Source organism: Macaca nemestrina, chromosome 2 (assembly GCF_043159975.1).
Source record: "Macaca nemestrina isolate mMacNem1 chromosome 2, mMacNem.hap1, whole genome shotgun sequence".
NCBI lineage: Eukaryota > Metazoa > Chordata > Mammalia > Primates > Cercopithecidae > Macaca > Macaca nemestrina.
In genome coordinates, this window is record NC_092126.1 from 81262275 (window position 1) to 81275823 (window position 13549).

Sequence of the window (13549 nt, forward strand, 5' to 3'; positions counted from 1 at the left end):
ATATACAGGTATATTTATATATAGAGAGATAATTTCTCAGATATATGAATACAAAAAAGGGAAAAACTAAAGTTTAGAAAATGAAATGACATGTAAAGTCATTAGCCGAAAGAAACTAACCAGAAGAAAATTGATACAGCTATAACATTACAAAAAGTCAACTTTAATGAAAAAAGCATAGCTAGATTTAAAGAGGAACATTTTATAATAACAAAGCATTAATCTAGGAAGATGTGGTAATCCTAAGTTTGTATGCCCCTCATAATAGAGCTTCAAATTATATGAAACAAAAATTGCAGTCAGAAAAGGGCACATGTGAAATTAAATAAAGCAATTTCACTATGCTTCTCTTGCTAACTGATAGAACAAGCATATGAAAAAATTCTTAAATATGTAAAGATATGAAAATCATGATTAACAAATCAAATGAATAAATATATGTATTTGTACATGTTTGAAATATACATGTATAATATATGAAAGTATATGTTGTATACATGCACATATGTACATAAAGAAAACATAGCATCTGATCATTGAAGAGTGTACATTATTTTCCAGTAAATATAGATTTAAAAAAAAAAAACAGAACTGATCATGTGCTGGAATATAAAGCAAGTCTTAACAAATTGTAAAGAATTGAAATCATGCAGAGTATATTCTTTGTTCACCATGGAATTAGTCTAGCATTTCATAACAAGATGATTGAAAATTCCTCAAATGTGTTAAAAAAAATCCCAAAACATGCTTCAAAATAATCCAAAGAAGAAATATTTATGTAGATTAGGAAATAATTTGCGTTGATGGTAATTAAAATGAAACATTAAAACCTGCGGTGAGCAGCTAATACTTTTATTTTTAGGAAAACAAAAATATGAGTGTGATGTGTTCTTTCAACAAGGCTGGCATCAATTTTTTCCTTGTTTGGACACAGTGTATTCAATTCTCTGATTGTGAGAAGGAATTCCCCACCCTTCCAGAATCTCTGCTGGCCTGTGACTGCTTTAACTAACAAAAATCTAAGAAGTCAGGCTATGTGGCTTCCAAGGCTAGATCATAAGAAACCTTTCAACTTTTGTTTAAGTCTACTGTAATAGTCTCCATGGGGGAGGTAAGCTACCATGTAAAATATTTCCACCCTGAGGACACCAAGCAGGAGAAAAGCAGGAGTTTGGCATGTGAGGAGCTGCATGGAGAGACAGGGAGACACCTGACTAGCCACCCAGATGTTCCGACCATCTCAGCACAAATCCCAACATGGGAGTGACAAGCCTCCATGCAGGTCTACCGCTAGCTGTCACCCTACTTCTACCTTCTGTGGGACCCCAAATGAGCACCAACCAGTTGATTATTACCTGAGAATCCCCAGACACGTAGAAAATAATAGTAAGTTGTCTTTCTAAGCCACTTAGTGTTAAGGTGTTTGGTTACATGTTTACAGATAACCAGGAATATTTTTTATTTTATTTTTATTTATTTTTTATTTATTTATTTTTTTAAAAATTTATTATTATTATTATACTTTAAGTTCTAGGGTACATGTGCATAATGTGCAGGTTTGTTACATATGTATACTTGTGCCATGTTGGTGTGCTGTACCCATCAACTCGTCAGCACCCATCAACTCGTCATTTACATCAGGTATAACTCCCAATGCAATCCCTCCCCGCCTTCCCCCTCCCCCCTCCCCATGATAGGCCCCGGTGTGTGATGTTCCCCTTCCCGAGTCCAAGTGATCTCATTGTTCAGTTCCCACCTATGAGTGAGAACATGCGGTGTTTGGTTTTCTGTTCTTGTGATAGTTTGCTAAGAATGATGGTTTCCAGCTGCATCCATGTCCCTACAAAGGACGCAAACTCATCCTTTTTGATGGCTGTATAGTATTCCATGGTGTATATGTGCCACATTTTCTTAATCCAATCTGTCACTGATGGACATTTGGGTTGATTCCAAGTCTTTGCTATTGTGAATAGTGCCACGATAAACATACGTGTGCATGTGTCTTTATAGCAGCATGATTTATAATCCTTTGGGTATATACCCAGTAATGGGATGGCTGGGTCATATGGTACATCTAGTTCTAGATCCTTGAGGAATCACCATACAGGCAACCTACAGAATGGGAGAAAATTTTTGCAATCCCCTCATCTGACAAAGGGCTAATATCCAGAACCTACAAAGAACTCAAACAAATTTACAAGAAAAAAACAAACAACCCCATCAAAAAGTGGGCAAAGGATATGAACAGACATTTCTCAAAAGAAGACATTCATACAGCCAACAGACACATGAAAAAATGCTCATCATCACTGGCCATCAGAGAAATGCAAATCAAAACCACAATGAGATACCATCTCACACCAGTTAGAATGGCAATCATTAAAAAGTCAGGGAACAACAGGTGCTGGAGAGGATGTGGAGAAATAGGAACACTTTTACACTGTTGGTGGAACTGTAAACTAGTTCAGCCATTATGGAAAACCAGAAATATTTTTTAAAAGAAATACTAAAAATCAATTATCTAAATTTCCATCTCAAGAACTTAGAAGCAGAATAGTGAAAGAAACCCAAGAAAGTAGAATAAAGGCAATGATAAAGATCATAGCACAAATTGATTATGTGGGGAAAATGTGCAATGCTGAAAAATCAATAAAGCCACAGGTTTTGTTTGTTTGTTTGTTTGTTTGTTTGGAAAAGACTGAAATAGATAGATGATAGTCAAGATAGATAGATAGATAAAACTGACAAATTCCTAGCAAAGCTGATAAGAAAATAAAGAGAAGACACACAAGAATTTCATGGAATAGGAAAGGTGACCTCAGCACAACTGGACAGTCATTTAAAACAGTAGTATGAGAATATTATGAGCAACTTAACAGCAATACATTTGAACGTTAATATGAAAGGGACAAATTCCTTGAAACACATGGTTTATCCCACATATTTAAATAAAAGTCTGAATATTCTTATATCAAAGAAATTGAATCTGTAATTGAAAGCCTTCACACACACCCACCCACCCACACACACACACACACGCACCCCACAATCCCAGGCCTTAGGTAGTGTCATAAATGAGCTCTTTCAAACATTTAATTAATAAATTATACCAATCTTGCACAGATTATTTCAGCAGTAGAAAAGAAGGAAACACTTCTAACTTTTTTTGATGTATCTAGTACAACCTGGGTGTCAAAATCAAGAAGACTATTTACCAACAAGAAAACGTACAGGCAAATCTGTCTCATGAAACATATCTTTAAAATTCCAAATGAAGTATTAGCTAAGTGAACTCAGGCATGTATAAAAAAAGGTAGTGTATCATGACCAGGTTTATTTTAGAGATGCAAAATTCAATCCTGTTATTTATCATATTAACAGAATAAGAAAAAACATCTAATTATCTTTATAGATTCAAAAAATGTGGTAGATAAAACTTTACACCTATTTATGAATCAAATATGAAAGAAATTAGGATTAGAAAGGAACATTTATCTATATCTATCTGTATCTACCCAACAGTACCCGTCATGCCTACCTTGAACTGTTAAAAGCTCTCCTGAGATTTGAAGCAAGAAGAGGATAACCATTGCCACCACTTTTTCTTAGCATCCTATTTGAGGACCCACAAATACAATAATGAATATTTTAGGAATTGGACAAATGGAAAAACTATTTGAACAAGCATTTCAACAAGATGTTATCCAAATGGCCTAATAACATGAGAATGTTCTTAACCTGATTAATCACTGGGAAAATGCAAATTAGAATCACAACCTGATGCTATTACTAAACTTCCAGAATAGATCAATTAAAAAAAACCAGCGTATCCCAAATGTTGGCAAGAATGAGTAGCATCTGAACTCCACTGGTGGGAGTAAATTAGAGTAGCCTCTTAAGAAGACCATTTATCTATAAATACTAAACAGTACCTCAGACCTTTTGACCCAGCAAGTCCATTCTTAGATGTACAGCTGCTCCTCAGTATCTGCAGGGGTATGTTGGTTTCAGGACACCTGTGTATGCCAAAATCTGTGGATACTTAAGTCCTGTGTCTGGCCCTGTGGAACTCGAGTATATAAAAAGCAGGCCCTCCACATATGCAGGTTTCATATCCTGTGAATACTGTACTTTGACTCCACATTTGATTGTGGATGCAGCACCTGCTAATATAGAGGGCCGACTGTATTTAGAAAAATCCACATATAAAGTGGACCTGTACAGTTCAAACCTGTATTATTTAAGGGTCAACTGTATTACCCAACAGAAATGCATTGGTAAGCTCATTGAAGACATCTATGAGAATGTTCATAGCAGCATTCTTCAAAAAAGCCAAAAATAAGAAAACAGTTAAATGCTCATCTTCTGTGAAATGAATATTGTGGTATATTCATAGAAGGGAACAATGTACAGGAATAAGAATGTGTGATCTACAAGTGTATGCAACAAAATAGATGTATCTTCTAAACAATGCTGAATGAGAGAAGCCAGACACACTTGAATGAAAAGCTAACTTAAACAAAACAGTGAAAGTTGCATAGCAAGGGAATCAGACAAAATCAGTTACATTCAGTCAAGATGCATTGTTGCTCACTCTGCCTATTACCTGATTGGTCTTTCAGTATCAGTTGTTTTCTGCTGTGATAGATCCACACTTTGGTGAGACTTTGCCTATGCTTCTACTTTACTTCTTCTGCTGTTCCTGACCAAACTCTTCTCCTCTCCTTTCCCTGTCTCTCTCTGTCTCCCTCTGTCTCCCTCTTCCTCTTTCTCCCATTTTTCCCTGCCCCTCCATACCTCTTCCTTGTCCACTCCATCCCCTCTTCAAGCCACACTCATCTCATGAGGCAAGGACCTATCAAGTCAACTAGTCAACATGCAGAAGAGGTACCTCATTTGAGCAGAACTGTAAATCAAGCCACCTCACAGGCCACTATCAAACTTGAAGATGGATTGGAATACTTGCCAATTGTTAACTGGATTGGATAAATACATAAAATTGAACCCTGTCTGTAAAGATGACTTATGGCCATGGGTTTAGGAGTGGTCTGTGGGCATATCCTGTATATGGACTCAACCAAATCACATTTCTGTTTAGTCCTCAACTCCAGCTACATTTTAAACTTCGGAAACCATGGAAATACCCTTTTACCTTTCTCACACTGTCCACTACAATGGCATATATATAGTGGTGAGTAATAATTATTTGAGAAGCCAATAACAACATATTTAATAGGTAAGCAGGTGCCCTAGTGTCCTGACCTTAGTTTAGTTTATCTCATTGTTCTCAATTTCATCCTCAAAAGATTGTGTGTGAAATTTCTGGGTCTGTACCATAAGCTTCCCAAATCCATAAGACTAGAAAATACCTTAGTTTATTGTTCAAAAGTAGTATTTCAGATGCCAAAATTATGACTTGTCTCTTTCTTCACATCAAAATTAGAGTGTATTCATTCTAATTAAAATGAAATATTGTTTTATTTCATTTAATCCAAGGTTAAATAATGATGTCATTCTGTGATGGTTCATTTTTAACAGAGAGCCACCAAAGTTTCTTTTTGTATGTCTAGTTACAGGAGCCTAATTCTGTTTCACTATTCACTTGCAGATGTAAATGAATGTACCATTGACAATGGTGGCTGTCAAGATCGATGCTGTAATACAGTTGGCAGTTATTACTGCAAATGTCAAGCTGACCAGAAGCTGGAGGAAGATGGCAAAGGATGTGAAGGTAACAGTTAAGACTGTCTGCTTACTGATAAGGAAAGAGAGAACATCTATGTAATGCAAAAGAGGAGGTTTGTCTTTTATCCAGAGCCAGTTGAAGTGCCTGTGTTGAATGTTGTCGAGAGCACAGATCTTCCTCTCATGTCTAGATTACAATATTGTAACCCTAAGAACATTTCAAGTAGCTTATTATGGGAAACATATGATTATACGCTGGTTTGGTTGTGTCACATTCTGATTATGGAATTTCAATCATTCATTTAAATCCCTGAGTAAAGTACATATTTTTTAAAGCATTTCATTTAATTCTAAAGTAAAAATGATACTTATAAAATACTCATATGTTGCTACAATGCAAATGGAGGGGCACAAAACTAACCACAGGAATAATATTCTTGGTATAGAATTAGCTTTTTGCACACCTCAATTTTCTGTTTCCTTTTAAAATTAATTCCTTCCTTTATTTATTTATTAATTCAGCATTTTATTCATTTGACAATCATTGAGTTCCTGCTCTGTATCAGGCATTATTCCATCCTCTGGAGATATAAAAATTAATGAGAAATAAATTATGTCCTGAAGGAGCTCACTGATTAGAAGCAAAGATTGAAACATAAGCCCAAGCCTTACAAAGTGGTGTTTTAAGGCATTACAGCATGCGGGTAAGTGCATTGGATTCAAAGACACGTGTGTTTGAGACCTAGCTCTGTCACTTATGAGTTGTGTTAACATGGGCAAGTTATTTTATTTTGCTAAGACTCTTCCTTCACTGGTAATATTTAGAATAATGGTGGTGTCTAAACCACAAAAGTTGCTGTGAGAATTAAATAAGATAATGCATCTAAAGCACTTAGCATAAAGGGTGGTGCTCAAATGATAACTATAAGTGGTACTCTCATTTATGAACTTAGTTGCTGCCTATATTGGGAATGTAATAGGGGACAGAGATTGCTTCCTTCTCTTAATTTCTGAAAGGGAACATAATAGATTAAAAGAATCACTATTACCATGCCTTATAACTGTCCTTTCTGAATTTTTTCTATCTGGCCATATTTCTAAAATGCCTGAGAATTTTATATAGTCAGGCATCTTTGTTTGTTTTAAGATGACAGTTGAAAAGCATTTATTCTAATGTTCTATTATTGATCTTAAAAAATTACATTCTTTTTTTTCCCCTTAACAAAGTTAGTTCCTGATGGTGCATATAGGAATAAGTTGGTAAGAGAAAACAAAACAAACAAAAAATATCCCCACTGAAGACACCTAAGGTTAGGGCTGTAGGTTTCATTGAGACTACCAAAGGCAAGACAAAATTGTAGGTGTGAATAGGTTGGAAAATGTGTCAGTTTCACTTTATCATTCCCTCCCAGCAGGGCTTGTGCAGGCAGCAATAGGAAGGGCTGGAGAGGCAGAAGATGTTTAAAGGCAACTATGTCTGGACCTTCCTGGGACAGGGTTCATCCCAAGAAGCATCCTCTGTTTAGAAAAGTGTAAATTCACAAAGGCAAACCCTAATTTCACCCAGGCTCTTTTTTTTCATTCAAGTGCAATAATCTCTATTCCTGAATGAAATTATTTGGCAATGGTGATCCCAGTACTGACTCAATCTCAGAAGAAGGGTTAAGGACTGCATTGTGTTCAAGGTAAAAGTGGGATGATGACCACTGAAAACAACATGGTCTGTACTATGGGAATAGTGTTTGCCATGAGCCCTCCCTTCACCTGACAGGCAACAAGCTATGTATTTCTCTTTGACTAAGTATTATTATTGCTGTATCATCATTGTCATTATTATAGATATATTTGAAGTACCTATCACAGCAATTCGTCATTGTTAGGTATAATAATTATTTTTATAATAGCTATTAGGCTAACAAGGCATGTTAGACTTTGCATCCACTAGTTCATTTACTTTCACTTATCTCCTATTTTAACTGAAGTTAGTTACTCATGGTCACTCATATAAGTGACAAGATATTTAGAGAAATGATTTCCATGGTTTCATTTTGCTGAGTCCATTTGTACAAACTGAATACAATTAAGATCAGTGTTCGTATGATAAGACATGATTCTTTCCCAGAAAATATCCCCAATCTAATTGACAGTATAAATGTGTAAATAAGTACAGTGCTGTGTAAGAAGTTATGGAACAGAGGTATTAGTGTATATAACATGAAAGGGAAGAGAGTGTAACTGATGGGCCTAGAAATAAGGAACAATAGATTTAGAATCAAGAGGATGATAATCAAGAATCCAATGTGTGATATAATGAGGTAACATTGACTTCCTACTTGCCCAGGACTGGGGATGGTGGTATGGAGTAGAGCAGCTCACCTGCAAAGAACCTGTTCTCTCAGTCTCTTTGATATTAGAATCATTTTTTCTTTTCATTTCCTTAAATGACTATTTGCTAGAGATGGTACTGCTAGAGATTCAGCTTGCTTGATTGTTGAACATACAGTCATCTCAGGTTTATTAATGTACATGATTAAATAAAATATAATAGAGATCATTTTGATATCCAGTGCATTCTAAAGCCATTGCAAATGAACATTCATGTGAGTGTAGTAATGAGTCATTCATGTTTATTTACTGGCTGGTAACAGTAGAGGTCAGTTGGTTTCAAAGGCCATTTAGTTGAATGCTACAGCATTGAATTAAATAGTCATTTTAAAATGTTTTTACTTTGCATTAATATAAATTGAATTTAACTTATTTGAATTGCCTTTTAAAATATAGACACCAGCATTTTAATGGGCATTTGTTGTACTATTTAAATAAATCTAGGATGGGCATGGTGGCTCACACCTATAATCCCAGCACTTTGGGAGGCCGGGGCAGGTGAATCACTTGAGTCCAGGAGTTCAAGGCTTCAGTGAGCTGTGATCACACCACTGCACTCAGCCTGGACAACAGAGTGAGACCCTGTCTCTAAAATAATAAATAACAAATAAATAATAAATCTAGAGTCTGCCCTTAAGTGGATGGAATTTAAACATTTATAAACAATCTTGTTAGTTAATCTTACTCTTTAACTTTTCCTCTAAAGAGGTACAAACTTGAAGGCTCTTGATTAGCTAAATTTCACTGGTATCCCCTTCTTTCAGGCATAGCACTGAATCTAAAGAATGTTTTCTGATTCACATGCAGATTGATTCTTACAAGATATAGATTAAATAAACAAATGAAGGGAAAAAATGCCTTCCACTGGATGCTGTGGGGGATATTCAAATGTGCACATAGTGTGTGTGTCAAGGATCCCCAAACCTTGGGCCACAGACCAGAGCTGCTCCATGGTCTGTTAGGAACTGGGCCACACAGCAGGAGGTGAGTGGCGGGTGAGTGAGCAAAGCTTCATCTGTGTTTACAGTTCCTCCCTGTCACTCACATCACCACCTGAGCTCCACTTCCTGTCAGATCAGCCATGGTATTAGGTCTCATAGAAATGCAAACCCTACTCTGAACTGCACATGCAAGGGAACTAGACTGTGTGTTCCTCACAAGAACCAATGCTTGATAATCTGTCACTGTCTCCCATCACCCCGAGATGGGACTGTCTAGTTGCAGGAAAACAAGCTCAGGGCTCCCACTGATTCTACATTATGTTGAGTTGTATAATCATTACTTATCACAATGTAATAATAATAGAAATAAAGTGCACAGTAAATGTAATGCACCTAAATCATCCTAAAACCATCCCCCTTACCCTGGTCTGTGGAAAAATTGTCTTCCACAAAACCGGTCCCCGGTGCCAAAAACATTGGAAACTACTGGTTCATACACACACGCATACACACACACACACGCACATATATATAAACATAGATCTATCTATAGATCTATATATGTGCATATTTGTATGTGTATGTATATATGTTTTTCTATTGAAAGGATGTAAATTTCTTCTTTCATTTGCTAGCGTGAGTGATTATTTTTATAGATTTTCAAATATGCAACTATAATTGCATTTCAGAAAATAATCTGACTGGTATCATCATTTTATTTGCTATTAAAGTCAATTCTCTATTATTTTGTTTAGGATATTGTATCCACAACTATGAGCGAAATAGGCCAGTACTTTTTGTTTCTCATATGTTCTTTATGGCAGTGGCTCTCAACCTTGGTGATTGTGTCCCCCAGACGCACTTGTCAATGTTCAGAGACACTATCGATTTTCACAGCTGAGGGGAGGAGTAGTTGCCACTGGCATCTAGTGGATGGAGGTCAGAATGTTGCTAAACATCCCCTTCTTCTGTAATTCTGATTATACTGCTTCAGGTTTCAACCATTTAACTTTACGTTTTAGAAATCTCATTTTTCTCAAATTTGTAGATTCTTTTCTGTATGTGTGCTCATTTATATAGTTGTATTCTTTTCTTTTGCTATTTCACATATAAGCCTTCTATATTCATGTGGGGTGCTTGTGGAAGCTATAAATCTATTGTTCCTTATTTCTAGGCCCATTAGTTACACTCTCTTCCCTTTCATGTTATATACACTAATACCTCGGTTCCATAACTTCTTACACAGCACTGTACTTATTTACACATTTATACTGTCAATTAGATTGGGGATATCTTCTGGGAAAGAACCATGTCTTATCACTTTTTCATCCCCAGCTCACAGTTGTCTAGCACATAGGGGAATTCCATAAATGCTTATTGGATGAATGAATACCCATCATCCTTTCAAACATAAATGCATACAAGCATACAGTCAATATGCCTGTTATTCATTTCCTTATCTACAGATTCTAATCATGCTGGAATTGTCACTTAAAGTTCGAGTAGTTAAACTATTTGGTTATCAGTATTAGTGTAAATATTTGCTGATAACAAGTCATTTGAAAGGGAAAATCACATTTTTCTTTTATTTCTGGGGAGCAAATCAAAGGCTTTTGGTATACTTTCAGCTTTCTAAAAAGTTTCTTCATATGACTTGTCCAAATTATTGGTGCCACAGCATAAGTAGTGTGGCTATTCAAGCTTGGTAATCCTGTGGTGTCAAATAAATTTTCTAAATGAAATGGTAACTAATGTTACTATACATTTTAATACATTAACTTACAAAGGTAGTGAACATTGTTTGGACATTTGAGATAAATTCTTCTATTTGAGAGAAATAAGTGAACATATGCTATACATTGATAAAGGCATATTGTTTAAATAATTGATTGTTAAAATATTTTAAAGTAATTTTAATGATATTTTGGGTCATTCGTTTTTTCCTAAATCGTATTGCAAATGATTTAGTGAATAAACAGAGAATATAATTCAACATGCCACTGTGGTAGAATTACAGAATATTTGAGCTTCCAAAAGGCTTCTATAGTTGGAATTCCAAGGAAATTAAATAATTTGGGCAAGCTAACAATGCTAGTTGATGAGCAAAATGACACCAGAAACCAAACCTTCTTATTTGTTATCCAGTGTCCTTTCCTTTTGATATGGTTAATGGACAGCATGAACCGGATGCAGACTAGTCTGACTGTGGGGTCACAGTGTTGTGGGGGTAGAGAGGCCCTCAACTCATAGAAGCCATGATTGTCAGAGGAGGGAAATTAAGACCCTGAGAGATTGACTGATTTCCTCCAAGTCCTAGCCAATTTATTTGTAAAGCAAAGAACAGAATCCAGTTCCCCTTTTCCCATTTGTCATTCTTCTTCATTGAAAAATCAGTCTGGTCAGTAAACATTTATTGGGTAACTATGATGTGTTCAGCACTGTGTTGGGTAATTTAAGAATACCAGATTAGTACAAAATATGGTTATTTCTTCACAGAGTTTCAGTATCATTAAGCATCCTGAATATAAAATGATTATGTGATATTTTACATGAAAGTCAAGTAATTATATTATATCCTTTGAGACTTCACTCAGGCTAGCTCTTTGCCTCCAAGCAGCATGGTATCTAAACCAGCTAGTTGTTTACCCTAGTATTAGAGATCTCTAAGGGAGGACGTCTGTTTAATAACTCTTGTGATCAGGAAAGTGTTCCTTATGTGTAACCTATATTGCTCCTGTTTAAGTTTAAGCCTGTGTGTTTTATTTTCTTCTTAGTTCAGAGACACTTAAATAATCAGTAATTCTCCCCACACTTACAGCACACTAATGTGTAGTTGTTCAACTTAGTAAAAACATGTATTGTGCCAAATATAGTCCGTTGGCACTTGAAGAATAAAATATGATATATGTCTGTGTATATATATATATACAAGTGTGTATAGATATGTATATATATATACATGCATATTTATTTTGAGTTTATTAAGAAAACTTGAAATCATTATGAAGAATTTTTCTACTTCTGCATGTTGCTTCTCTTAATTGTCACTTATAAAGGAACTCTGGACCTCTTTCTATTGTTGTTATGGAGCATGCAAAGTAATAGCAATTACCTGGCCTCCAAGAGCTAGCCAACTATTGGAGTAGTCAACTATTAGAATTGCCAACTATTGAAATTTGTACAGATGAAGAATAATTTGGAAAAAATCCAATATAGTCTATCCACATATACTAAAGATTGTCCATTTTGAATCTATAGAAACACATTTACAATACAGAATAATTACATTTAAAAGACTTGAACCACTTAAAATGTGGGGGATTTATCTACTTGATTCATAATTGTATGCCGAGGTTTTTTTTCTTATTATTCACCAAGCATGTATCAGACCCTTACAGTGTGCTCTATGTCAAACAAAGAGCACACATTTTCCGTTCAAATATTGACTCTAACATTTACTAGCTGTGAGACTTAGAGCAAGTTATTTAATATCTATGAGCTTTCCCTTCATCTATAAAACCAGAATAATAATGCTTAGCCTTATATAAGTTGAAAGATCAAATAAGATGTAGTTTGAAAGCATGTCGATGGTAGGAAAACCTTCTTTCCCTTGTTTTGTGCTCACCTAAACAGGGATTGTTTATTAGTGATGTTCCTGACCTCTGTCTGCACCCTACATCTCCCACTGCCTTCTTCCCAAGAGAAGAGGAGTGAAAATACCTCACTGCTGAGTTTGGGGAAATAAATTGGTCTGTTGAGTTTAGCTCACATTCATATTTTCTCTTTGGGGCCTGCAAATGCCTGCAAAAAGTGACCATTCTGGTCTGCTGCTCTGCTTAAATATAAGTTTCACCAGGCCAGGACCCCACATGAGGAAGACAGGTTTTCCATCTACACCTGGGACCAGGTGGGAGAGTTTGTCTAATTCTTCATGCATTTTTAGGAAGCCCATTGTTGCTGCACCCTTACATTCTATTATCCAGTTTTAATTTTAACAAAACTAAAATGGATATTTTGTCTCCATATGCCTATTTTGAATTAGATCTCAATTAATTCAAAATTCAGGCTGGCAACATGAATTTGTTATTGTATCCCCTCAAAATAGTAACACTTTATATTTGCGTAATGCTTAGGAAATGTTATTTCTCTCCAGTTTTTTTTTTATTTCCTCCTATGCTATTTGTTGTTGAAGATTTTTAAAAAATGTGCAATATTATCTTTTTCTCTCTCAGGAGTTTCCAGTTCAATAAAGGAGATTAGATGGATACACAAACAGCTATAGCGTAAGATAGCAGGAGTAAATATAAGGCAGGCACAAACAAAGTGCTATGAGAATTAAGAGGAGAAAAAGATAACCCACTGGGTTATCTTTATCAAAATGGGCTGAAAGGAACTGGGACAGACACTGATCACTTAGCCCTGGGACTGAACAACCAACCTTCCATTTCTTTAATTTCCTTAATAAAATTCCCTAGTGGAGTTCTGCCCAGTATGACTTGTTCTGCTGTCTCTTGTGTCTCCTGATTGACGCTGAAAGG

General features: G+C 35.7%; 1 protein-coding gene across 1 annotated transcript in view; it reads left to right on the forward strand.

Annotated features, from left to right (window-relative positions):
• Positions 1 to 13549, forward strand: part of LOC112422917 (EGF-like and EMI domain-containing protein 1) — a 584541-nt gene that overhangs the window by 402707 nt on the left and 168285 nt on the right. The window contains exon 4 of the mRNA XM_071089982.1: positions 5609 to 5731. Coding sequence (XP_070946083.1) covers positions 5609 to 5731 — 123 coding nt within the window. The remainder of the gene's footprint in view (positions 1 to 5608; positions 5732 to 13549) is intronic.